The sequence below is a fragment of the Oncorhynchus gorbuscha genome, linkage group LG09 (assembly GCF_021184085.1).
Source record: "Oncorhynchus gorbuscha isolate QuinsamMale2020 ecotype Even-year linkage group LG09, OgorEven_v1.0, whole genome shotgun sequence".
Lineage (NCBI taxonomy): Eukaryota > Metazoa > Chordata > Actinopteri > Salmoniformes > Salmonidae > Oncorhynchus > Oncorhynchus gorbuscha.
Window position 1 is genome coordinate 51,071,727 of NC_060181.1, and position 27,598 is coordinate 51,099,324.

Sequence of the window (27,598 nt, forward strand, 5' to 3'; positions counted from 1 at the left end):
TCTCTGCAGATCCTCTCAAGCTCTAAGGTTGGATGGGAAGCATTGCTGCACAGCTATTTTCAGGTCTCTCCAGAGTTCAATTCCGGGCTCTGCTGGGCCACTCAACAACATTCAGAGAATTGTCCCGAAGCTACGCCGGAGTTGTCTTGTCTGTGTGTTTAGGGTCGTTGTCCTGTTGGAAGGTGAACCTTCGCCCCAGTCTGAGGTCCTGAGAACTCTGGAGCAGGTTTTCATCAAGGATCTCTCTGTACTTTTCTCTGTTTATCTTTCCCTCAATCCTGACTAGTCTCCCAGTACCTGCCGTTGAAAAACATCCCCACAGGAATGGTGCCAAGTTTCCTCCAGACATGACATTTGGCATTCAGGCAAAATAGTTCAATCTTGGTTTCATCAGATCAAAGAATCTTGTTTCTCATGGTCTGAGTCCTTCAGATGCCTTTTGGCAAACTCCAAGCGGGCTGTCATCTGATTCCGTTACTGAGTTTGGGTAATCCAAATGTTACGTTACTGATTACAATTTTTGGGCAGGTAACTAGTAACTGTAACATATTACATTTAGAAAGTAACCTACCCAACCCTGTAAATCAGACATGATTACTCGTACTGTAACAAATCTTAATATACATTTTCAAAACACTATCAAGTCTCATATGCAAACATACTCAGATCAACCACATGGTGGTGCTATAAGCGGAACACAATATCTATCTGTTTGACAGAGTCATGGAATTTGGCACACATGCTCAGGGATGTGAGTATAGCTAACCTGTAGAGTTTGGTTGTGTTTGGCCTCATGGTGGCGCTGTTGGAAGAAGGTGAGCAACAGTTTTCACTAGAATCTTTGAAAGGAAAATTAGTTATTATTTGTATTTATTTCAAATGTATTTAAATAGGCAAGTCAGTTAAGAACAAATTCTTATTTATAATGACGGCCTACAGAGGCCAAACCCGGACGGGACGACGCTGGGCCAATTGTGCACTGCCCTATGGGACTCCCAATCATGGCCTGTAGTCATACAGCCTGGAATTGAACCAGGGTGTCTGTAGTGATGCCTCAAGCACTGAGATGCAGTGCCTTAGACCGCTGCGCCACTCGGGAGGTTTGAGATGGGCCTATAATTTTTCAGATCAAGATCAGTTTTTTAAGGAGTGTTTTAGTTACAGTCAGTTGTTTTCTAGATATTGTTGTTTAGATTTTCAATATATATCATACACTGGCAACAGCCAAAATAAATAACCTAGGAATCAGGCTTAACCTGTCATATCTGAACATACACAGGTAGGGCAAGACTACACAGCCTTCCCTTAAAGGTGAAAACACATCCACCGAATTATGGCCTGCCGTTCGCTGACTGCGTGGTGTGTTTTAGGGACCACCCCGCCAGTGGACGTCTGACTGCCAAATCGGTTTTCAAATTACAGCAGGCACTCTGTTTAGACTGGTGGTAAGTACTTTCGGCCGTGCTGAGAAACCAAAACGAATCTGGTTCACAGGACTTCAAAAATATACATATACACTTCCAAAGATAATTTCTATATCCATCAAGGCTTGAGTTTAACATTTAATCACAGTTTCTAAATTGACCACTTCATAATTTTCTTTCAACTCACAGTTTTGACCTCAATCATAACACAGAGGCCATATAGCCCTAGGCCTCTTTCTATCCATGCTCAGATGTGTGTGCTCTCAACATTAGAAAGGACGAAGAAACCAGACAAATGCAAACTTTGAGCGCTCCAAACTAACGACATTGGGGAAAATGACTGGAAACTCCTACATCGAATGAAATAACCCAAAACATATTTCTGACAAGTGTAGCATAGTTTGTGAGATCTGAAAACAATGTGTCCCCTCTGAGACTTAGAACGGTAAATTCATATGCATATATATTTCAGGAAAGAACAAAGATTAGCGATGTAACCAAACCATAACGGTCTAGATTACTGGGAAATTACTGTGATTAACAGTAAATGCATTACTGGTGATATAATTAGCGGGGAATCAATAAACATTGAACAAACAAAGGGTATACTTAATAATTCACATAATGAAATAATGAATTTGCCCGAATTGGCAGGAGACAGAGAGCACATTGGTGGTGAAAGGAGCCTAGCTCTCACTTCGCCACATCTTATTCCTATCTTTATGCAACATTCTTTCACAAAATAAAGAACCCTTTTTTGTAAAAAAAAGTTTTAACTAAGGCCAAGATTCAATCATATTAAGCCAAGGTTTTGGCAGTGTCGGAGGTGGAACTGCATTGGAGCTGTCAAATTAGTGAGCAGCGGCTCTTGCAATCACTGTCAGGAAAGCCACACCCGCCCCACTTCCGTTAGAAGTTCAGAGCGAGTGTAGGCTTTATATAAATAATTACTTCCAAATTGAAAAATCATTCAACTAAATTCTATCATCTTAAACCAAGTGTCGATTACATCTCACATTCCAGTGTTCAAACTTGTAAACAAGGCTGCAAATTTTTTCTGTTAATGCGAAATCACTTGCAATGTCCTCTTTAGGTTTACTGCCAGGAGCGACTTGTGGATTTGTCAGCTCTAACTCAGTTCCACCTCTGACAGCATCAAAACAACAGCTATGCCGATGTCGGCAAAAGCAGATCTGATTGAATAGAGCCCTAACTTTGGAAATGCAGAAGCACCGTCTGTCCTAGTTTGTTAATCTATATACAGCACACAAAAACATTCCATCCTGTGAAATTATTGTGAAATGTCATTTGTCCCAACACGAGACATTGCGACATGTCATCTCGGTTGTCATCTGCCCTCTCTCTTCACTTTACAGACAAAGTTTTTTAACAGTGTTGTTTAACAGAAACTCTGCCGTTTTCTCCGCCCTGTCCCCCAGACACATAATGGGCAGAGTACAGGCTCTCTCGGTGCGGGTCTGTCTTCCCTGTGTCCAGACTGCTCAGTGTTCTCAGCCTTAGCATCTGCCTCAGCTTTTGACGGAACTCCCTAGAGGCAAAGTAGTAGATGAAGGGGTCGAGGCAGCTGTTGAGGCAACTGAGGGAAAGAGTCAGCTTGTAGGCCATGTAGAGGGAGTCCCCGTAGAAGAGCCTCCGGATGGTGTGAGCCAGGAGGAGGATGTTGTTGGGAGCAAAGCATAGTGTGAAGACCGTTAGGACGGTGACGGCAAGACGGATAGCTTTCTCTTTCTGGTTGGTCTTGGAAACTCGGGCCAGCTTGCGGATGATGCCGATGTAGCAGAATACAGTGATGCAGAACGGGATGAGGAAAAGGATGACAAACAGAGTAAGGAGGAAAGCAGCCCAGGCCTCCATCGATGGAAGCATGTCCCTCTTCAGAACGTCAAAGCAGGTGGTGATCTCGAGTTCTGGAACGTGGAACGTCAGGTCGGTTGTCATTAATGGGTACAGGACAGATAGGACGACTGTCCACATGGCCAAACAGCCGATAACAGCGAATGACTTCCTTTCCCTGGTCTCACGGAAGAGCATGGGCCAACAGATGCCCAGGTAGCGGTCTCCACTGATGGCGGTCATAGTTAGAATTGAGCAGTACATGTTGGCAAAGAACACCACGGTCAGGAGCCTATGAAAGATCAGAATATATTTAATCGTTATTCATCTGTGACAAAAGAGATTTGTTTGCTCAGGGCATGGAAAAGGCATATTTCTCAATGAGACTAATCAGGATAAATAAATGATGATAAAAAAAATAAAGAAGAATACCTGCATACGCCCGGGCCCAGGCTCCAATTATGCCCCTGCATCTGATACTTGATCTGGAAGGGCAGGACGAGGCCCAAGACCAGGTCAGTCAGGGTAAGGTTTATCATGAAGATAATGGAGGGGGTTTTGGGAGAGGTACGGAAGAGGAGAAGCCACATGGAGAGGCCATTTCCTGTCAGGTTGATGACGGTGACCACGATGTAGATGATGGAGATAGCAGTGCTGGCTGTCGTGTTCTGGAACAGGGACAATGTGACGTTGTCCAGTTTGGTGCTGTTGGTACTCCATGCCATGGTGACAATGACTTCACACAGACTACCTATGATCAGACAGACATGTAGATTATGTAAAAGGATAGAATAGAATTGTCTTGTCTGTAACCCAATGTACTAGCTAGTGTCACGTCGGATCTGAACTTTTCTTTTAAAACAAGAATTGGCAGACAATAATGTGCCAATGAATTTTCACCACACCCTAATAGGGTAATTTTATTCCTTCATTAATAAGGACAACAGTTTTCAGTTGTGCTAACATAATTGCAAAAGGGTTTTCTAATGATCAATTAGCCTTTTAAAATGATAAACTTGTATTCGCTAACACAACGTGCCATTGGATCACAGGAGTGATGGTTGCTGATAAAGGGCCTCTGTACACCTATGTAGATATTCCATCAAAAATCTACCGTGTCCAGCTACAATAGTCATGCACGACATTACCAATGTCTACGCTGAATTTCATGTTATTTTTAAATGGACAAAAAATGTGCTTTTCTTTCAAAACAAGAACATTTCTAAGTGACCCCAGACTTTTGAACGGTAGTGTACATACAGTTGAAGTCAGAGGTTTACATACATACCTTAGCCAAATACATTTAAACTCAGTTTTTCACAAGTCCTGACATTTAATCCGAGTAAAAATTCCCTATCTTAGGTCAGTTAGGATCACCACTTTATTTTAAGAATGTGAAATGTCAGAATAATAGTAGAGTGATTTATTTCAGCTTTTATTTCTTACCTCACATTCCCAGAGGGTCAGAAGTTACACTCAATTAGTTCTTGGTAGCATCGCCTTTAAATTGTTTAACTTTGGTTAAACTTTTTGGGTAGCCTTCCAAAAGCTTCCTACAATAAGTTGGGTGAATTTTGGCCCATTCCTCCAGACAGAGCTGGTGTAACTGAGTCAGGTTTGTAAGGCTTCCGTGCTCGCCCACACTTTTTCAGTTCTGCCCTCAACATTTCTATATGATTTAGGTCAGGGCTTTGTGATGGCCACTCCAATACCTTGACTTTGTTGTCATTAAGTAATTTTGCCACAGCTTTGGAAGTATGCTTGGGGTAATTGTCCATTTGGAAGAACCATTTGCGACCAAGCTTTAACTTCCTGACTGATGTCTTGAGATGTTGCTTCAATGTAGCCACATAATTTTCTTCCCTCATGATGCCATCTATTTTGTGAAGTGCACCAGTCCCTCCTGCAGCAAAGCACGCCCACAACATGATGCTGCCACCCCCGTGCTTCACGGTTGGGATGGTGTTCTTCTGCTTGCAAGCCTCCCCCTTTTTCCTCCAAACATAACGATGGTCTCTATGGCCAAACTGTTATATTTTTGTTTCATCAGACCTGAGGACATTTCTCCAAAAAGTATGACCTTTGTCCCATGTGCAGTTGCAAACCATAGTCTGGCTTTTTTATGGCGGGAGTAGTGGCTTCTTCCTTGCTGAGCGGCCTTTCAGGTTATGTCGATATAGGACTCGTTTTACTGTGGATATAGATACTTTTGTACCTTTTTCCTCCAGCATCTTCACAAGGTTCTGGGATTGATTTTCACTTTTCACACCAAAGTACGTTCATCTCTAGGAGAAAAAACGTGTCTCTTTCCTGAGCAGGATGATGACTGCCTGGTTCCATGGTGTTTATACTTGCGTACTATTGTTTGTACAGATGAACTTGGTACCTTCAGGCGTTAGGAAATTGCTCCCAAGGATGAATCAGACTTGTGGAGGGCTACACTTTTTTGTCTGTTTGTGGGATAACCACAAACAAAATCGGTGAATGCAGATTCTTCTGAAGCTGAGAAAAATGTGTGGGCATGCGGAAAGACTCTGACTTTCTGTAAATGGCAGTCAAAGAGAAGAACAATAAATGTTGTCCACCAAACGCTTATTTAGGCCAGGGTTTCCCAAACTCTGTCCTGTGCACCCCCCCAACACAGCTGATTCAAATAATAAAAGCTTGATGATGAGTTCGTTATTTGAATCAGCTGTGTAATGCCAGTGCTAAAACCAAAATGTGCACACAAGGGGGGCCCCAGGACAGAGTTTGGGAAACTCTGATTTAGACCCAATCACGATCTCTTCAGAGCAAGTTATTACATATAGTCCCATTTTAACATTCTCTATGAAATGAGCTTTTTTAAGTTATGTTTGATTACATGCAGTAAGCTTTAAAATTATAGACAAATGTCCATTTGAATGTGGTAAAAAGTCATTCAATTTTGATGATGGCAGTATGATAAACAAAGAAAATATACATTTACAACTAATTGTTGAAATGTTTATGTTTGCTTTTTTAAAGTATTATTATTACATTTGCAATATGTAACTTTATTGGTGACCTGACCAAATTCACATAAAAATGTGAGTTATAGAACTGTCATTCTTATTGAAAGCAAGTCTAAGAAGTGGTAGATCTGTTCTATGTGCTCTATTTTTATGCTTCCAGTTCTTAATTTTAATTTTGTGTCTTTTACTTTCAGTTTTGTACAACCAGTTTCAAACCTTTAAAAATACAATATTTTTATGTATATAAAATATATTTCACAGTGGTTTAGATGGTACAGTGATTCTCTACTCCGTCTATTGCTTATTTTATCACAAACTGAAATAAGGCAAACCTTTCAAATGATAGCAACCAGGAAATGGGGGAGCGATTTCTGCATATTGCACCTTTAAAGGACCAAAATAACCCAAAGTCTCTAAATGTATAAGTAGTTGCAATCATGCAAATTAAGCCTAAAATGCAATGTATGTATGTATGTATGTATGTATGTATGTATGTATGTATGTATGTATGTATGTATGTATGTATGTATGTATGTATGTATGTATGTATGTATGTATGTATGTATGTATGTATGTATGTATGTATGTATGTATGTATGTATGTATGTATGTATGTATGTATGTATGTAATGTATGCATGTGACTGCATACAGTTTGTTTCTTCATTGAAGTGCATTACTATTTAAACTTTCTCTTACTGAAAGCCAATATTAGGCTATACCATCGATAAGTTGAAATATCATCACATCTAGAACAGCCTTCCACCCGAAAGTCCATTCTGAATGAAAAAAGTATTAAAGGGGACAGTTAAAAACTAAGACTGTGCTAATAGTCCTCTGGAACTACATTAATTATGGGAAATAACATAACTGAGAATCTCTTGTAATACCAGTCCTGTGCAAATAGGGCTTTAGGCAACAACAACTATTGTGTATGATGAACTGTACCATGTATTATAGGTGTTAGTATAAAAATATTGTCTATAAAATCATTTTTTTTGCATTGAGTGTGATATTTTTCTATTCTTGTGGTGACAATAATGTGTGTTTGGCTCTGGACTGAACTTCCCATTGTAAAATATTACAACACTAGCACACACCACAAGGACTAAATACACTTTCACCCAAACATATTGAGGGTGTTAATAACCACATACCAAATGTGACTGTGTCTGCTGGCGCTTTCTATATACTATAGAACACATTTCCAGTGTTGTACAAAATATGAAATTCCAAAAGTGCATGAAATTCCAACAGTGTATCTTGGCTCTTGCACAGTAAATCCCCCTCCATGTGCAAGTGAAGTGGCAATCTAACCTTATATTATTTAACCAAAACACAAGCTTTGCCAAAAGTAAATAGTACAGGTACTGTATGCATCTAAACAGAATTCCTTCATTCTTACTTCAAATATAGAACATAATATATCTGAACATTATCCCCATTTCTGAGACAAGGTACTCTGAATTAAAACAAAGAACAATTACATATTTTAGGCTAAATCTTTATCAATCTCGAATTCAGATTTTGGACATTAACAGTTCAAATTGAAGTATCTTTGTATTAAGGGATCCCAGGTGGCGCAGCGGTCTAAGGCACTGCATCTCAGTATTAGAGGCGTCACTACAGACATGAATCCAGGCTGTATCACTACCGGTCGTGAATGGGAGTCCCATAGGGCGACACACAGTTGGCCCAGCGTCGTCCGGGTTTGGCCAGTGTAGGACGTCATTTCAAATAAGAATTTGTTCTTAACTGACTTGCCTAGTTAAATAAAGGTTACAATTCAAAATGTAAAAAGTGTAAAGCAAAGAGACAGAGCAGTACTTACCTCTGTGAATACACAGACTTGATTCAGAGAGGGGCGGTTGGGGGATGGATGCATTGTACTGTAGCAGGTCAGGAAACGGGTGCACGTTACTGTCGAATAAGGGAAGTGCGTCATGTCTTCATATCCAACTGCCATAGGCAGGCAAAACTAGTAAACAAGGTGTAATAATGTATGTGCATTCTGTTTGGTATTTGCTTTCCTTTTATTAGGTAAGTTGATTCAGAATACATTCTCATTTACAACAACGACCTGGAAAAAAAGTGTGCGTGTGCAATAATTAAATTCGCTCTTGCACGCCTTGTATATAATGCCATAAATTTTTTATAGGACTCATTTTAATGCCAAAAGGTTACGTCCACAACACTAAGTGCACTGTGTTCATAACAGATTGTAGTTTTGGGAACAGAAAACTGTATTGAGATCGGGCTTATTTCTATGAGAAAATCAGAATGTCGGCCCAGTTCCATATCCAGACGCCTCACAAGTCCTCAAATGGCAGCTTCATTAAATAGTACCCGCAAAACACCAGTCTCAACGTCAACATTGAAGAGGTGACTCGGGGATGCTGGCCTTCTAGGCAGAGTTCCTCTGTCCAGTGTCTGTGTTCTTTTGCCCATCTTCATTTTTATTTTTATTAGCCAGGCTGTCATGTTTTGTCATTGATTATCATGTCTTGTCTCTGTGCTTCCCTTCTATTCGTTTCCCTCTGCTGGTCTTATTAGGTTCTTTCCCTCTTTCTATCCCTCTCTCTCCCCCTCCCTCTCTCCCTCTCTCGCTCTCTCTCTATTGTTCCGTTCCTGCTCCCAGCTGTTCCTCATTCTCCTAACTACCTCATTTACTCTTTTCACACCTGTCCCCTATTTTGCCCTCTGATTAGAGTCCCTATTTCTCCCTCTGTTTTCCGCTTCTGTCCTTGTCGGATCCTTGTATGATGTTCGCTGTTCTGTGTCCTTGTTCCGCCCTGTCGTGTTTTACCTTCTTCAGATGCTGCGTGTGAGCAGGTGTCAATGTCAGCTACGGCCGGTGCCTTCCCGAAGCGACCTGCAGTCTGTGGTCGAGTCTCCAGTCATTCCTCTCTACTGACGAGTGGATTTCAGTTTTCCTGTTTTTGCTTTCACCTAGATAATATCCAGGATTATCACTTTTTTCTAAGACTGGAATAAAGACTCTGTTTTCGTTAAGTCACTTTTGGGTCCTCATTCACCTGCATAACAGAAGGATCCGACCAAGAATGGACCCAGCGACTACGGATTCTCGCACCACTGCCGTCGAGATCCAGGGAGCAATGCTCGGCAGACACGAGCAGGAATTGTCTGCTGCTCGTCATGCCGTTGAGACCCTGGCCGCTCAGGTTTCCGACCTCTCAGGACAGTTTCAGAGTCTTCGTCTCGTGCCACCAGCTACTTCCTGGTCTTCCGAGTCTCCGGAACCTAGGGTTAATAACCCACCATGTTACTCTGGGCAGCCCACTGAGTGCCGCTCCTTTCTCACCCAGTGTGATATTGTGTTCTCTCTCCAACCCAACACATACTCAAGAGAGAGAGCTCGGATCGCTTACGTCATTTCACTCCTTACTGGTCGGGCTCGGGAGTGGGGCACAGCTATCTGGGAGGCAAGGGCTGAGTGTTCTAACAATTATCTGAACTTTAAAGAGGAGATGATACGGGTTTTTGATCGTTCAGTTTTTGGTAAGGAGGCTTCCAGGGCCCTGGCTTCCCTATGTCAAGGTGATCGATCCATAACGGATTACTCTATAGAGTTTCGCACTCTTGCTGCCTCCAGTGACTGGAACGAGCCGGCGTTGCTCGCTCGTTTTCTGGAGGGACTCCACGCTGAGGTTAAAGATGAGATTCTCTCCCGGGAGGTTCCTTCCAGCGTGGACTCTTTGATTGCACTCGCCATCCGCATAGAACGACGGGTAGATCTTCGTCACCGAGCTCGTGGAAGAGAGCTCGCGTTAACGGTGTTCCCCCTCTCCGCATCTCAACCATCTCCGCCCTCCGGCTCAGAGACTGAGCCCATGCAGCTGGGAGGTATTCGCATCTCGACTAAGGAGAGGGAACAGAGGATCACCAACCGCCTTTGCCTCTATTGCGGTTCTGCTGGACATTTTGTCATTTCATGTCCAGTAAAAGCCAGAGCTCATCAGTAAGCGGAGGGCTACTGGTGAGCGCTACTACTCAGGTCTCTCCATCAAGATCCTGTACTACCTTGTCGGTCCATCTACGCTGGACCGGTTCGGCTGCTTCCTGCAGTGCCTTGATAGACTCTGGGGCTGAGGGTTGTTTTATGGACGAAGCATGGGCTCGGAAACATGACATTCCTCTCAGACAGTTAGGGAAGCCCACGCCCATGTTCGCCTTAGATGGTAGTCTTCTCCCCAGTATCAGATGTGAGACACTACCTTTAACCCTCACAGTATCTGGTAACCACAGTGAGACCATTTCCTTTTTGATTTTTCGTTCACCTTTTACACCTGTTGTTTTGGGTCATCCCTGGCTAGTATGTCATAATCCTTCTATTAATTGGTCTAGTAATTCTATCCTATCCTGGAACGTTTCTTGTCATGTGAAGTGTTTAATGTCTGCTATCCCTCCTGTTTCTTCTGTCCCCTCTTCTCAGGAGGAACCTGGTGATTTGACAGGAGTGCCGGAGGAATATCATGATCTGCGCACGGTCTTCAGTCGGTCCAGAGCCAACTCCCTTCCTCCTCACCGGTCGTATGATTGTTGTATTGATCTCCTTCCGGGGACCACTGCCCCTCGGGGTAGACTATACTCTCTGTCGGCTCCCGAACGTAAGGCTCTCGAGGATTATTTGTCTGTTTCTCTCGACACCGGTACCGTGGTGCCTTCTTCCTCTCCCGCCGGAGCGGGGGTTTTTTTTGTTAAGAAGAAGGACGGTACTCTGCGCCCCTGCGTGGATTATCGAGGGCTGAATGACATAACGGTTAAGAATCGTTATCCGCTTCCCCTTATGTCGTCAGCCTTCGAAATTCTGCAGGGAGCCAGGTTCTTTACTAAGTTGGACCTTCGTAACGCTTACCATCTCGTGCGCATCAGAAAGGGGGACGAGTGGAAAACGGCGTTTAACACTCCGTTAGGGCATTTTGAATACCGGGTTCTGCCGTTCGGTCTCGCTAATGCTCCAGCTGTCTTTCAGGCATTAGTTAATGATGTACTGAGAGACATGCTGAACATCTTTGTTTTCGTCTACCTTGACGATATCCTGATTTTTTCACCGTCACTCGAGATTCATGTTCAGCACGTTCGACGTGTACTCCAGTGCCTTTTAGAGAATTGTCTCTACGTGAAGGCTGAGAAGTGCGCCTTTCATGTCTCCTCTGTCACATTTCTCGGTTCTGTTATTTCCGCTGAAGGCATTCAGATGGATCCCGCTAAGGTCCAGGCTGTCAGTGATTGGCCCGTTCCTAAGTCACGTGTCGAGTTGCAGCGCTTTCTAGGTTTCGCTAATTTCTATCGGCGTTTCATTCGTAATTTCGGTCAAGTTGCTGCCCCTCTCACAGCTCTTACTTCTGTCAAGACGTGCTTTAAGTGGTCCGGTTCCGCCCAGGGAGCTTTTGATCTCCTCAAGAAGCGTTTTACATCCGCTCCTATCCTTGTTACTCCTGACGTCACTAAACAATTCATTGTCGAGGTTGACGCTTCAGAGGTGGGCGTGGGAGCCATTCTATCCCAGCGCTTCCATTCTGACGATAAGGTCCATCCTTGCGCTTATTTTTCTCATCGCCTGTCGCCATCGGAACGCAACTATGATGTGGGTAACCGCGAACTGCTCGCCATCCGCTTAGCCCTAGGCGAATGGTGACAGTGGTTGGAGGGGGCGACCGTTCCTTTTGTCGTTTGGACTGACCATAAGAACCTTGAGTACATCCGTTCTGCCAAACGACTTAATGCACGTCAGGCTCATTGGGCGTTGTTTTTCGCTCGTTTCGAGTTCGTGATTTCTTATCGCCCGGGTAATAAGAACACCAAGCCTGATGCCTTATCCCGTCTCTTTAGTTCTTCTGTGGCTTCTACTGACCCCGAGGGGATTCTCCCTGAAGGGCGTGTTGTCGGGTTGACTGTCTGGGGAATTGAGAGACAGGTAAAGCAAGCACTCACTCACACTGCGTCGTCGCGCGCTTGTCCTAGTAACCTTCTTTTCGTTCCTGTCTCTACTCGTCTGGCTGTTCTTCAGTGGGCTCACTCTGCCAAGTTAGCTGGCCACCCCGGCGTTCGGGGTACGCTTGCTTCTATTCGCCAGCGGTTTTGGTGGCCTACTCAGGAGCGTGACACGCGCCGTTTCGTGGCTGCTTGTTCGGACTGCGCGCAGACTAAGTCAGGTAACTCTCCTCCTGCCGGTCGTCTCAGACCGCTTCCCATTCCTTCTCGACCATGGTCTCACATCGCCTTAGACTTTATTACCGGTCTGCCTTTGTCTGCGGGGAAGACTGTGATTCTTACGGTTGTCGATAGGTTCTCTAAGGCGGCACATTTCATTCCCCTCGCTAAGCTTCCTTCCGCTAAGGAGACGGCACAAACCATCATTGAGAATGTGTTCAGAATTCATGGCCTCCCGTTAGACGCCGTTTCAGACAGAGGCCCGCAATTCACGTCACAGTTTTGGAGGGAGTTCTGTCGTTTGATTGGTGCTTCCGTCAGTCTCTCTTCCGGTTTTCATCCCCAGTCTAATGGTCAAGCAGAAAGGGCCAATCAGACGATTGGTCGCATATTACGCAGCCTTTCTTTTCGAAACCCTGCGTCTTGGGCAGAACAGCTCCCCTGGGCAGAATACGCTCACAACTCGCTTCCTTCGTCTGCTACCGGGCTATCTCCGTTTCAGAGTAGTCTTGGGTACCAGCCTCCTCTGTTCTCGTCCCAAATCGCCGAGTCCAGCGTTCCCTCCGCTCAGGCTTTTGTCCAACGTTGTGAGCGCACCTGGAGGAGGGTCAGGTCTGCACTTTGCCGTTACAGGGCGCAGACTGTGAGAGCCGCCAATAAACGTAGGATTAAGAGTCCTAGGTATTGTCGCGGTCAGAGAGTGTGGCTTTCCACTCGTAACCTTCCCCTTACGACAGCTTCTCGCAAGTTGATTCCGCGGTTCATTGGTCCGTTCCGTGTCTCTCAGGTCGCAATCCTGTCGCTGTGCGACTGCTTCTTCCGCGACATCTTCGTCGCGTCCACCCTGTCTTCCATGTCTCCTGTGTCAAGCCTTTTCTTCGCGCCCCCGTTCGTCTTCCCTCCCCCCCCCGTCCTTGTCGAGGGCGCACCTATTTACAAGGTACGGAAGATCATGGACATGCGTTCTCGGGGATGTGGTCACCAGTACTTAGTGGATTGGGAGGGTTACGGTCCTGAGGAGAGGAGTTGGGTTCCATCTCGGGACGTGCTGGACCGTTCGTTGATTGATGATTTCCTCCGTTGCCGCCAGGGTTCCTCCTCGAGTGCGCCAGGAGGCGCTCGGTGAGTGAGGGGGTACTGTCATGTTTTGTCATTGATTATCATGTCTTGTCTCTGTGCTTCCCTTCTATTCGTTTCCCTCTGCTGGTCTTATTAGGTTCTTTCCCTCTTTCTATCCCTCTCTCTCCCCCTCCCTCTCTCCCTCTCTCGCTCTCTCTCTCTATCGTTCCGTTCCTGCTCCCAGCTGTTCCTCATTCTCCTAACTACCTCATTTACTCTTTTCACACCTGTCCCCTATTTTGCCCTCTGATTAGAGTCCCTATTTCTCCCTCTGTTTTCCGCTTCTGTCCTTGTCGGATCCTTGTATGATGTTCGCTGTTCTGTGTCCTTGTTCCGCCCTGTCGTGTTTTACCTTCTTCAGATGCTGCGTGTGAGCAGGTGTCAATGTCAGCTACGGCCGGTGCCTTCCCGAAGCGACCTGCAGTCTGTGGTCGAGTCTCCAGTCATTCCTCTCTACTGACGAGTGGATTTCAGTTTTCCTGTTTTTGCTTTCACCTAGATAATATCCAGGATTATCACTTTTTTCTAAGACTGGAATAAAGACTCTGTTTTCGTTAAGTCGCTTCTGGGTCCTCATTCACCTGCATAACACAGGCTGAGATATGGATTTTTCTTTACTCTGCCTAGAAAGCCAGCATCCCGGAATCGCCTCTTCACTGTTAATGTTGAGACTGGTGTTTTGTGGGTACTATTTAATGAAGCTGCCAGTTGGGGACTTGTGAGGTGTCTGTTTCTCAAACTAGACACTCATGTACTTGTCCTCTAGCTCAGTTGTGCACCGGAGCCTCCCACTCCTGTTTCTATTCTGGTTAGAGACAGTTTGCGCTGTTCTGTGAAGGTAGTAGTAAACTGCGTTGTATTTTATCTTCAGTTTCTTTGCAATTTTTCCCATGGAATAGCCTTCATTTCTCAGAACAAGAATAGACTGATGAGTTTCAGAAGAAAGCTCTTTTGAGCCTGTAATCGAACCCATAAATGTTGATGCTCCAGATACTCAACTAGTCTAAGTAAGGCCAGTTTTACTGCTTCTTTAATCAGAACAACAGTTTTCTGCTGTGGTAACATAATTGCAAAATGGATTTCTAATAAATTAGCCTTTTAAAATGATAAACTTGGATTAGCTAACACAACGTGCCATTAGAACACAGGAGTGATGATAACTGGCCTCTGTACCCCTATGTAGATATTCCTTAAAAATACCTGCCATTTCCAGCTACAATAGTCATTTACAACTTTAACACAGTCTACACTGTATTTCTGATCAATTTGATGTTATTTTAAGGTACAAAAATGAGCTTTTCTTTCACAAACAAAGACATTTCTAAGTGACTCCAAACTTTTGAATGGTAGAGTATGTGTGTAGAGTTTATGTGTTTGCGAATGCTGTGTATGTGTGTCTCTTCACAGTCCACGCTGTTCCATAAGGTGCAGTTTTAGCAGTTTTTTAAAATAAATTCTGATTTTACTGCTTGACTGAGTTACATGATGTGGAATAGCGTTCCATGTAGTCATGGCTCTATGTCGTACTGTGTGTTTCCTGTAGTCTGTTCTGGACTGTGAAGAGACCTTTGGTGGCATGTCTTGTGGTGTAGGTATGGGTGTCTGAGCTGTGCGGTAGTTGCTTAAACAGGCACCTCTGTGATTTCAACATGTCAATACCTCTCACAAAGACAAGCAGTGATGCAATCAAGCTCTCCTCACCAGGAGAGATTGACCTGCATATTATCAATTGGGTGGAGGCCGGCCTGTGGTGACTGTTTACCAGTCTCGTGGCCTGGAGATAGAATCTATTTATCAGTCTCATGTGTCCAAGCTTTGACACAACTGTACTGTCACCGCCTTCTAGATGGTAGCGGGGTGAACACACCTCCAGCCTGTCAATGATTTAACCAAGCAATAGACCAGTGAGCAACAAACCCATCCTCACAACATCAATGCTAGCCAAGATATTTAGAAATAATGTCACTATATATTAACAAACAATTATATTTACAGTATATAAAATAATAATATAATAACAAGTAGTACAAATAATAAGTAATAATGTAATAAACATTATTACAATATAGAATTAAAAAATAAGGTTGCTCTCATTCTAAAGATGCCGATATTTTGCAGAGTTAAATTAACTATGTATGAGTAGACAGCTGCACACATGTACTTTCCCAGTTACAGTGAGGCATGTAATTGATGACTAGCATGACTTTATACACACGGGCACAGCACACAGGTCTAAACATTGAACTGGAGGAGTGGATAAAAACACTATGAATGAAAAGAGAACCATGTAGAAATCTTAGGAGAACAGAGATATACTTAACACATTATAAAAAAATATTTACCAAACATCTTAAAGTTGTAGTGAAAGGTCACTCTTCTTGTGTTGTCACAATAACCCCATGATTATAGGATACAGTAAAAGCTGAACTCTTGCTATCAACAGGAAGACAGCCCATGCCTGCCCATGAGCAGGCATCTCGTGAATCTGGTGAACAACAATGAAGAAAGCACACTGTTCTCTGTTCCCACTTCAGTCTCATAACATCACATTTCACAGTCGTAAGCAGTTGCTCGCCAACTCTCCACACACAGATTACATATCTGACACGTCTGTGAAGAAGGTCATTCCACAAAAAGAGTGCCTTTTGTGTATGTCTAAGATTGTGTGTGCATTTTGATGAAACACTGATGAAACACTCAAAGCACTGTTCTTAGATTGTGTGTGCATTTTGTTGAAACACTGATGAAACACTCAAAGCACTGTTTTCTTAAAAATATATATATATAAAATTCTCTGAAAATGTCAGACTTCTGGGAAATGTTTTATCCATTGAACCACAAGATTTTCACAATAAAAAATAAAAAAGTCAAATCATAAAATGTATTGTCAAATCATAGAGTAAAAGCAGGTAAGCTGGTAAGCTACTCTTTCGGACATTTTCTATTTCCTCTCCCTGTGGCACAAAACAAGCTTCAATGGTTGATTTAAGATGAAACTGTCAACCCTTTCACAGTCCACAATCACTCACTTTTATATACATTTCTCTTAATTTTAACTCTTGAGATGGGATGTTTGTTATGAAGTTGAACATGTGTTCTTTATTAAACAATGTTACAATTCATTAAATAAATTGTTATTTTGGGCAAAATTACACTACCCAAAAGGCACACTATTCGCAGAATGACCCAGGAGCAACGTATCACCAAATGGATATGGCCCAGATATAGCAAAATAGACAGAGCAGTACTTAAGTCTGAGAATACACATACTCGAATCAGAGAAGGGCGGTTGGGGGATGGATGCATTTGGTACTGTAGAGGGTCAGAAATAGTTGCAATTTACTGTAGAAAAGGGGAGGTGCGTAATATCTTCATATCCAACTATTTTGCCACCATAACACTAATAAACAAGGTGTACATAGTGCAATCTGTTTGTGTTTGGTATTTGCATTTCCTTTATTAGGTAAATTGATTGAGTACACGTTCTCCTTTATAATAACGACCTAGAAAAAATGGCTGACGACAACATTGCAAATCCCTAACATTTGGGCAGCTATTGTCTAAATATTTCTTATTATATGTGTATATACAGTAAAACACTTCCCCAAAGTGTAGTTAAATATGCTGAGTTAGGACTTCTCCATTAACAAACAAATATTAATGACAAGCTAGCTTGAAGTCTAACTTCTTCCCAGAGAGGTAGATAGAGCCCTGCATTTGAGCCCTTATGGTGACAAAGACAGAGAAAGAAGAATCTACAGATCTCATTGGGTTGGACAATGTTGAAATTGGGAGATCCACACATGTGCACATCAATACATGAACATGCATATTCACATACAGTTGAAGTCGGACATTTACATACACGTTGGCTAACTACATTTAAACTCAGTTTTTCACAATTCCTGACATTTAAAAAGAGTAAAAATTCCCTGTTTTAGGTCAGTTAGGATCACCACTTTATTTTAAGAATGTGAAATGTCAGAATAATAATAGAGAGAATTATTTATTTCAGCCTTTATTTCTTTCATCACATTCCCAGTGGGTCAGGAGTTTACATACACTCAATTTTCATTTTCACATTTTCCCACTGAGTTTGAAGGTAGGCCTTGAAATACATCCACAGGTACACCTCCAATTGATCCAAATTAGGTCAATTAGCCTATCAGAAGCTTCTAAAGCCATGACATAATTTTCTGGAATTTTCCAAGCTGTTTAAAGGCACAGTCAATTTAGTGAAATAATCTGTCTGTAAACAATTGTTGGAAAAATTACTTGTGTCATGCACAAAGTAGATGTCCTAACCAACTTGCCAAAAGTATAGTTTCATAACAAGACATTTGTGGAGTGGTTGAAAAACAGGTTTTAATGACTCCAACCTAAGTGTATGTAAACTTCCGACTTCAACTGTACGTCCTACCATGCAGCTTTCACCTTTCTCACCACATCCTTTCACACCAGCAGCTTGTGAGTTTTTTAACCAAGCAACATCCCAGTGAGTTACAAACCCATCCTCACAACATCAACATCAGACACAATGCTAGACAAATGATTTCGAATTGTTACAATATATTATAACAAACAATCATATGTACAATGTGTAAAATAATAATGCAACAATAAGTAATATTAAAAAGTAATAATGTAATTATTATTACAATATACTGTAGATCCACACACTAAGGTTGCTCTCACTCTAAAGATGCCAGTATTTTGCAGAGTTAAATTAATTATGTATACGTAGACAGCTGTGTACATGTACTTTCATAGTTACAGCGAGGCAAGTCATTAATGGCTAGCATGACTTTATAAACATGGCACACCTCACAGCTCTAAACATTAAACTGGAGGAGAGCAGAGATACGCTTAACATATAATTTCAAAAAAATGTCAAGTTGTCATGAAAGGGCACGCCTCCTGTGTCATCACAATAACCCAATGATTATAGGATACGGTAAAAGCTGAACTCTTGCTAGTAACAGGAAGACAGCCCATGCCTGCTCATGACCAGACATCTCGTGAATCTGCTGAACAACAATGAAGAAAGCACACTGTTCTCTGTTCCCACTTCAGTCTCATAACATCACATTTCACAATTGTAAGCAGATAGGTAGATCTTGCTCGCTGACTCTCCACACACAGATTACAGATCTGACTCACATCTGTGAAGAGGGTCATTCCACAAATAGAGTGCCTTTTGTGTAGCTCTGAGATGGGGTGTACATTTAGATGAAACACTCAAAATTACAATAACACTGATTTCTTTAAAATAATTTGTTTTCTCTGAAAAAATGGCAATTTTCGCACCAAAGTACTTTCATTCATAGGAGACAGAACGCGTCTCCTTCCTGAGCAGGATGACGGCTGCGTGGTCCCATGGTGTTTACTACTTGCAAAATATTGTTTGTACAGATGAATGTGGTACCTTCAGGCATTTGGAAATTGCTCCAGAGAATGAACCAGTCTTGTGGAGGTCTACAATTATTTTTTTATGAGGTATTGGCTCATTCTTTGGATTTTCCCATGATGTTAAGCAAAGAGGCACTAAGTTTGAAGGTAGGCCTTGAAATACATCCACAGGTACACCTCCAATTGACTCAAAGTATGTCAATTAGCATATCAGAAGCTTCTAAAGCCATGACATAATTTTCTGGAATTATCCAAGCTGTTTAAAGGCACAGTCAACATAGTGTATGTAAACTTCTGACCAACTGGAATTGTTGGAACAATTACTTGTGTCATGCACAAAGTAGATGTCCTAACCGACATGCCAAAACTATAGTTTCTTAACAAGAAATGTGTGGAGTGGTTGAAAAAATGAGTTTTAATGACTCCAACCAAAGTGTATGTTAACTTCCGACAACTGTCGATAAAGAACTGCAATTGAGCCCTTATGTTGATAAAGACAGAGAATCTACAGATCTCATTGTATTGGATAACATTGAAATTAGGAGATAGGCACATACACACGTGTACGTTAATACATGAGCATGCATGAGTTCTTTATTCCTGTCTGCACGATGTACTGAGAACCCAGATTTACATTTACATTTAAGTCATTTAGCAGACGCTCTTATCCAGAGCGACTTACAAATTGGTGCATTCACCTTATGATATCCAGTAGAACAGTCACTTTACAATAGTGCATCTAAATCTTAAAGGGGGGGGTGAGAAGGATTACTTATCCTATCCTAGGTATTCCTTAAAGAGATGGGGTTTCAGGTGTCTCCGGAAGGTGGTGATTGACTCCGCTGTCCTGGCGTCGTGAGGGAGTTTGTTCCACCATTGGGGGGCCAGAGCAGCGAACAGTTTTGACTGGGCTGAGCGGGAACTGTACTTCCTCAGTGGTAGGGAGGCGAGCAGGCCAGAGGTGGATGAACGCAGTGCCCTTGTTTGGGTGTAGGGCCTGATCAGAGCCTGGAGGTACTGAGGTGCCGTTCCCCTCACAGCTCTGTAGGCAAGCACCATGGTCTTGTAGCGGATGCGAGCTTCAACTGGAAGCCAGTGGAGAGAGCGGAGGAGCGGGGTGACGTGAGAGAACTTGGGAAGGTTGAACACCAGACGGGCTGCGGCGTTCTGGATGAGTTGTAGGGTTTAATGGCACAGGCAGGGAGCCCAGCCAGCAGCGAGTTGCAGTAATCCAGACGGGAGATGACAAGTGCCTGGATTAGGACCTGCGCCGCTTCCTGTGTGAGGCAGGGTCGTACTCTGCGGATGTTGTAGAGCATGAACCTACAGGAACGGGCCACCGCCTTGATGTTAGTTGAGAACGACAGGGTGTTGTCCAGGATCACGCCAAGGTTCTTAGCGCTCTGGGAGGAGGACACAATGGAGTTGTCAACCGTGATGGTGAGATCATGGAACGGGCAGTCCTTCCCCGGGAGGAAGAGCAGCTCCGTCTTGCCGAGGTTCAGCTTGAGGTGGTGATCCGTCATCCACACTGATATGTCTGCCAGACATGCAGAGATGCGATTCGCCACCTGGTCATCAGAAGGGTGAAAGGAGAAGATTAATTGTGTGTCGTCTGCATAGCAATGATAGGAGAGACCATGTGAGGTTATGACAGAGCCAAGTGACTTGGTGTATAGCGAGAATAGGAGAGGGCCTAGAACAGAGCCCTGGGGGACACCAGTGGTGAGAGCGCGTGGTGAGGAGACAGATTCTCGCCACGCCACCTGGTAGGAGCGACCTGTCAGGTAGGACGCAATCCAAGTGTGGGCCGCGCCGGAGATGCCCAACTCGGAGAGGGTGGAGAGGAGGATCTGATGGTTCACAGTATCGAAGGCAGCCGATAGGTCTAGAAGGATGAGAGCAGAGGAGAGAGACTTAGCTTTAGCAGTGCGGAGCGCCTCCGTGATACAGAGAAGAGCAGTCTCAGTTGAATGACTAGTCTTGAAACCTGACTGATTTGGATCAAGAAGGCCATTCAGAGAGAGATAGCGGGAGAGCTGGCCAAGGACGGCACGTTCAAGAGTTTTGGAGAGAAAAGAAAGAAGGGATACTGGTCTGTAATTGTTGACATCGGAGGGATCGAGTGTAGGTTTTTTCAGAAGGGGTGCAACTCTCGCTCTCTTGAAGACGGAAGGGACGTAGCCAGCGGTCAGGGATGAGTTGATGAGCGAGGTGAGGTAAGGGAGAAGGTCTCCGGAAATGGTCTGGAGAAGAGAGGAGGGGATAGGGTCAAGCGGGCAGGTTGTTGGGCGGCCGGCCGTCACAAAACGCGAGATTTCATCTGGAGAGAGAGGGGAGAAAGAGGTCAGAGCACAGGGTTGGGCAGTGTGAGCAGAACCAGCGGTGCCGTTTGACTTAGCAAACGAGGATCGCTGAATAGACGGAGAAAGAATATCCAGAGGCAGCCATGTTTCCATGAAGCAGAGTATGTTTACAATCCCTTTTGTCTCTCTGGAAGGAGATCCTCACCCTGAGCACGTCTACTTTATTATCTAGAGATTGAACATTACCGAGTAATATACTCGGAAGCGGTGGATGGAACACTGGAGTGATTACGTTACGAGAGAGAGACTTTACATTACAAGAGAGAGATGTCATCAGAGAGCACAACAGGACACTGTACTGCTACACTCGGTTTGTTTACATTAAAATATTTTTATTAAATCGATTTTAATCCCAACTAAAGTTTTGTTACTAAGAATTCCACAACGCGGTTAGCCTTTACGGCTGAGACTGCAAGTTTGTGTTCCTTTTTCTTTTGGCGTCAATTCTGCGAGTGCTAGCTGGCAGTACTACAGACACCTGTCTTCGTCGTGGGAAAGACTCATTGTTATCTTCTCGTAAAACAACTGGTTGCAGTATAGAGCCAATCTGGATACCAATCAGATCCTGAGGGAAATAGACATACCAACAGCTTTAAGCTATGTATGGAGGAACAACATACTCCTTCGTGGAAAGATCTGACCACCTCACAAAATAACTTTAATCTGACAAAAAAAGAATAACAGATTCATCTACATACACGGACGATTTACTTACCATTGAGGTAGATGCTAGTGCTCTGGCTGGAATCCATGCAACAGTGGAAAAGTTGTGTGAGGAGGTAGCAGGACTTGAGGGGGTGTTTGGAGTTCAGCCAGAGTGAAATTCTCAAGCTCCAAAGAGAAAACAAGTCACTCACAGCCAAGGTAAAAATACACGATTCCAACATGGATTGTCTACTCAAGGAAAACAGGGTGATGGAGACGCTACTAGACATACAAAGTCATAGCATGCGTGAAAATATAATTTTTCTCCTGGTATTCCTGAGGACGCATCCAATAATCAAGAGGCCGCGATCAGAGAATTCATGAAATCCGTATTGAAACTTCCTATAGAGACTGTAAACAGGGTGGCTTTCCACCGAGTACACAGGCTTGGAGCACGGAGAGACATGACCAAAGGTCCCCGACCGATCATCGCCAAATTTGAACACTACCAACAAAAGAAGCTGATCAAAAGCAGAGGAAGGGAGCTTAAAAGGACCAAATTCGGTCTCAATAACCAATTTCCAAAGGAGATAAATGAACGTCTAAAGAGACTGTATAAGGTACAAAGACAACAAAGGATGGATGGTAGGTGTGCCTTTATCATTGTGGACAAACTCTTTATAGATGGACAGCTTTTCTGAGACAGTTCCATAACACTGTGTCTGTACTAAATTCTACAGGGACTTCAGGTTACAAAAAAAATAAAGTATGGGAACTGTTTAAAATATCTGAACATTATGGAGTGAATATGAACACAAACGTACTCAATTACATGCTTGCTTACACATACGGACTTATACACACACCTGATCTTGCACTCTTTTCTCACTCTCTTTTCTCTCCCTCTCTATGTCGAGAACTGTTTTATAATTTAACGTGTTTATTGTTTGTCGCTTTTTTATGTATTTGTCTACAAGTTTATATATGTTTATATGGGGCGGCAGCATAGCCTAGTGGTTAGAGTGTTGGACTAGTAACCGGAAGGTTTCGAGTTCAAACCCCCGAGCTGACAAGGTACAAATCTGTCGTTCTGCCCCTGAACGGGCAGTTAACCCACTGTTCCCAGGCCGTCATTGAAAATAAGAATGTGTTCTTAACTGACTTGCCTGGTTAAATAAAGGTAAAATAAATAAAAAATATCAAAATATGGTCATTGGGGAATAATAACATATTGTACGGAATACATTTGTACTTTAGTGAACCCGTCTCTGGAGTAATGCAAGGTCTCCCATGATCATGTGAAACGTCAATTGCTATGGAAATGCTGGGATGTGTTTTTCAATTAATGTTAAAGGTAATTATGATGCAACTATGATGGTGATACGATATGGATTACAATTATGAATATTAAGGCTATTCGCACACATAGACACTCAAACATGCAATTTGGCAGTTATTATTTATTTGGAAATCACACATTAAAGTCTTACTCTTATACAGACATCATACACACTCATTATATCATATCCAATATCATACACATCAACCTAGATTTGTTACACACATAATTTGTCTCAATTTTCTAACATCTGTGGCATTTGCTCACAGGCAAACAGGCAAGGGAATAAAAACAAATATTGCTAGAACCTATTTCTTGAATTCTAAATATTAGACATTTGAAAGCTCTAGTTTTGACCTTCATAATACCTCTGATGGCAGTAACTTTACAAGCACTAATTATGGTCAATTTAGACTGAGAATTGTATCTCGTTATAGTAAGGGGTGAAATAAGTACAGCTAGTTATAATTGTGACGGTCTGGCGGATTATAAAAAAAGATCAGTCTTTACATGGCTAAAAGAAAATGAATATAACACACTGTTTACAGGAAACTCACTCTACATCCTTAGATGAAGTTGCGTGGGAAAAGGAATGGGGTGGTGAAATAATTTCCTGTCATGGACAAAGGAACTCAAAGGGTGTAATGATATTAATTAACAAAAATGTTGATCTGAAGTGGCAAATAATCAGGAATGATTCGCAAGGAAGGTGGATCCTTTTGAATATGAAAGTGGACGAAAAAGAGATTTGTCTCATTAATCGATATGGTGCAAATCTGGATGATCCACACTTCTTTGAAAACATTTATACCAATTTGTTGAACTTACAGGCAACAAATTATCTAATCATCTAACACAGTCTTAAGTACCTCAATGGACCGTAAAGTTAATCACTCTACAAACTATCATCACCGTGCCCTTAAGGAAATCACAAATATTAAAGACACATTAGAAATAGTGGATATTTGGAGTCTAAAAAACTCAGAAACAGTGAGATATACATGGAGGAGACTTAATCAAGCTAGTCGTCTTGACTATTTTCTTGTCTCTTTCTCGTCTCTTTCTTTCTGTCTCTTTGTCTCTTTCTCTCTTGCATCAAAAGGTCAAAAAAAGTTTTAATAGGAGACAGAATGCGATCGGATCATCATCAAATTGGCATTCACATACAGTGCCTTGCGAAAGTATTCGGCCCCCTTGAACTGTGCGAGCTTTTGCCACATTTCAGGCTTCAAACATAAAGATATAAAACTGTATTTTTTTGTGAAGAATCAACAACAAGTGGGACACAATCATGAAGTGGAACGACATTTATTGGATATTTCAAACTTTTTTAACAAATCAAAAACTGAAAAATTGGGCGTGCAAAATTATTCAGCCCCCCTTAAGTTAATACTTTGTAGCGCCACCTTTTGCTGCGATTACAGCTGTAAGTCGCTTGGGGTATGTCTATCAGTTTTGCACATCGAGAGACTGAATTTTTTTCCCATTCCTCCTTGCAAAACAGCTTGAGCTCAGTGAGGTTGGATGGAGAGCATTTGTGAACAGCAGTTTTCAGTTCTTTCCACAGATTCTTGATTGGATTCAGGTCTGGACTTTGACTTGGCCATTCTAACACCTGGATATGTTTATTTTTGAACCATTCCATTGTAGATTTTGCTTTATGTTTTGGATCATTGTCTTGTTGGAAGACAAATCTCCGTCCCAGTCTCAGGTCTTTTGCAGACTCCATCAGGTTTTCTTCCAGAATGGTCCTGTATTTGGCTCCATCCATCTTCCCATCAATTTTAACCATCTTCCCTGTCCCTGCTGAAGAAAAGCAGGCCCAAACCATGATGCTGCCACCACCATGTTTGACAGTGGGGATGTGTGTTCAGGTTGATGAGCTGTGTTGCTTTTACGACAAACATAATGTTTTGCATTGTTGCCAAAAAGTTCAATTTTGGTTTCATCTGACCAGAGCACCTTCTTCCACATGTTTGGTGTGTCTCCCAGGTGGCTCGTGGCAAACTTTAAACGACACTTTTTATGGATATCTTTAAGAAATGGGGTTCTTCTTGCCACTCTTCCATAAAGGCCAGATTTGTGCAATATACGACTGATTGTTGTCCTATGGACAGAGTCTCCCACCTCAGCTGTAGATCTCTGCAGTTCATCCAGAGTGATCATGGGCCTCTTGGCTGCATCTCTGATCAGTCTTCTCCTTGTATGAGCTGAAAGTTTAGAGGGACGGCCAGGTCTTGGTAGATTTGCAGTGGTCTGATACTCCTTCCATTTCAATATTATTGCTTGCACAGTGCTCCTTGGGATGTTTAAAGCTTGGGAAATCTTTTTGTATCCAAATCCGTCTTTAAACTTCTTCACAACAGTATCTCGGACCTGCCTGGTGTGTTCCTTGTTCTACATGATGCTCTCTGCGCTTTTAACGGACCTCTGAGACTATCACAGTGCAGGGGCATTTATACGGAGACTTGATTACACACAGGTGGATTGTATTTATCATCATTAGTCATTTAGGTCAACATTGGATCATTCAGAGATCCTCACTGAACTTCTGGAAAGAGTTTGCTGCACTGAAAGTAAAGGGGCTGAATAATTTTGCACGCCCAATTTTTCAATTTTTGATTTGTTAAAAAAGTTTGAAATATCCAATAAATGTCGTTCCACTTCATGATTGTGTCCCACTTGTTGTTGATTCTTCACAAAACAAAATACCTGAAGCCTGAAATGTGGCAAAAGGTCGCAAAGTTCAAGGAGGCCGAATACTTTCGCAAGGCACTGTAACTCTTATAGATTTTCCACGTGGACAGGGATATTGGAAATGTAATCCAAGTTTACTGGAGGACAACATATTTTTAACTAAGACAAAATAATTTAGAACTGAATTTTTCCAGTATAATATAGGTTCATCAAATCCCTTTGTTGTTTGGGATACATTTAAATGTACCTTCAGGGGTCATTCAATTCAATATTCATCAATAATAAAAAAGCAGTTTCTGGCTAAAGAAACAAGACTAACAAGGGAAATCCATGAACTAATAGTACAGGTAGAGAGCAATAAAAACGATACTACAGAGATACAAAATAAGTTAGAGGAAAAATAAAAAGAACTCGAGGAACTTATTCAAGAACGGTCTAATGTAATCTATTACAAAAATAAAGAAAACTGGATGGAATATGGAGAAAAATGCGCAAAATTCTTCTTGAATCTCCAATACAGGAACGCTAACAAAAATAATTTGCAGAAACTCGTTACTGAAGATGGAGTCATCTATGATTCTCCAAATAATATTTTAATAGAGGAAACTAATTATTTTAGGCAGATGTTCTCTTATCCGTCTCATCCTCTCCCACTGAATGAAGATTACGGTAAGGCATTCTTTCCAAACAATATAAAAAAATTGAAAATTAACAAATGTACAGAAAGATCAGTGCGAAGGCCAAATTACAGAGGAAGAACTTTGAGGCTATTAACTCCTTTCAGTCTGGAAAAAAACCCAGGGCTTGATGGCATACCGGTAGAGGTATATAAAGTATTTTTTGATAAAACCTCCATTGTTAGATTGTTTTAACTACTCCTATAGAAATGGTAGTCTGTCAGGTACTCAGCAGGAAGGTCTGATTTCTCTATTATTAAAACAAGACTCAGATGGCAAATATAAAGACCTGGTCTATCTAAAAAACTGGAGTAAACTTCAATAATGTGATGCAAAAATACTAGCAAAATGCATAGCACTCAGAATTAAAATGGTTTTACGAGGTATTGTTCATCTTGATCAGACAGGTTTTTCATATGCACAATACATTGGAGATAATATACGACAACTACTAGAAATAATAGAACATAATGAAACACATAAGAAGCCAGGAATGGTATTTATAGCGGATTTTGAAAAGGCATTTGATAAAGTCAGACTGAATTTCGGTCATTCTCTTATAAAATGGGTAAAAATAAATGTATAGCAACCCCAGGTGTAAAATAGTAAATAACGGCTACTTCTCAGAGAGTTTTGAATTGTCAAGAGGAGTTAAACAAGGGTGTCTGCTGTCACCATATCTATTCGTTATGGCCATCAAAATGCTAACTATTAAAATCAGATCCAATAACAACGTTAGAGGATTAGAAATCCAAGGCTTAAAAACAAAGATGTCCATGTATGCCGATGACTCAAGTTTTATGTTAAGTCCGCAAGCTAGATCCCTGCAATGTCTAGATAACTTTTCTGTACTCTCTGGACTAAAACATAATTATGATAACTGTACAATATTACATATCGGA

General features: G+C 42.2%; 1 protein-coding gene across 2 annotated transcripts; it reads right to left on the bottom strand.

Annotated features, from left to right (window-relative positions):
• Nucleotides 1-975: 975 nt before the first annotated feature.
• p2ry8 (P2Y receptor family member 8) lies at nt 976-16,012 on the bottom strand. Of its 2 annotated transcripts, XM_046362666.1 has the most exons (4): nt 15,906-16,012; nt 8,102-8,190; nt 3,711-4,029; nt 976-3,570 (listed from the first exon to the last, which is right to left on the bottom strand). In XM_046362666.1, exons 3-4 carry the CDS (start codon nt 4,001-4,003, stop codon nt 2,811-2,813), a joined length of 1,053 nt encoding a protein of 350 aa, XP_046218622.1. In that variant the 5' UTR covers nt 4,004-4,029; nt 8,102-8,190; nt 15,906-16,012; the 3' UTR covers nt 976-2,810. The 2 variants fall into 2 exon arrangements, with proteins under 2 accessions (XP_046218622.1, XP_046218623.1); XM_046362667.1 differs by lacking the exons at nt 8,102-8,190; nt 15,906-16,012 and having other exon boundaries at nt 3,711-4,257.
• Between the last annotated feature and the right edge of the window lie 11,586 nt (nt 16,013-27,598).

Bases quoted from the DNA above. Each gene is read 5' to 3' on its own strand.
- p2ry8 (XM_046362666.1), bottom strand. From the start codon at position 4,003: ATGGCATGGAGTACCAACAGCACCAAACTGGACAACGTCACATTGTCC. The intron at 3,571-3,710 runs GTATTCTTCTTT...GATCTTTCATAG, and splicing joins CTGGGCCCGGGCGTATGCAG to GCTCCTGACCGTGGTGTTCT.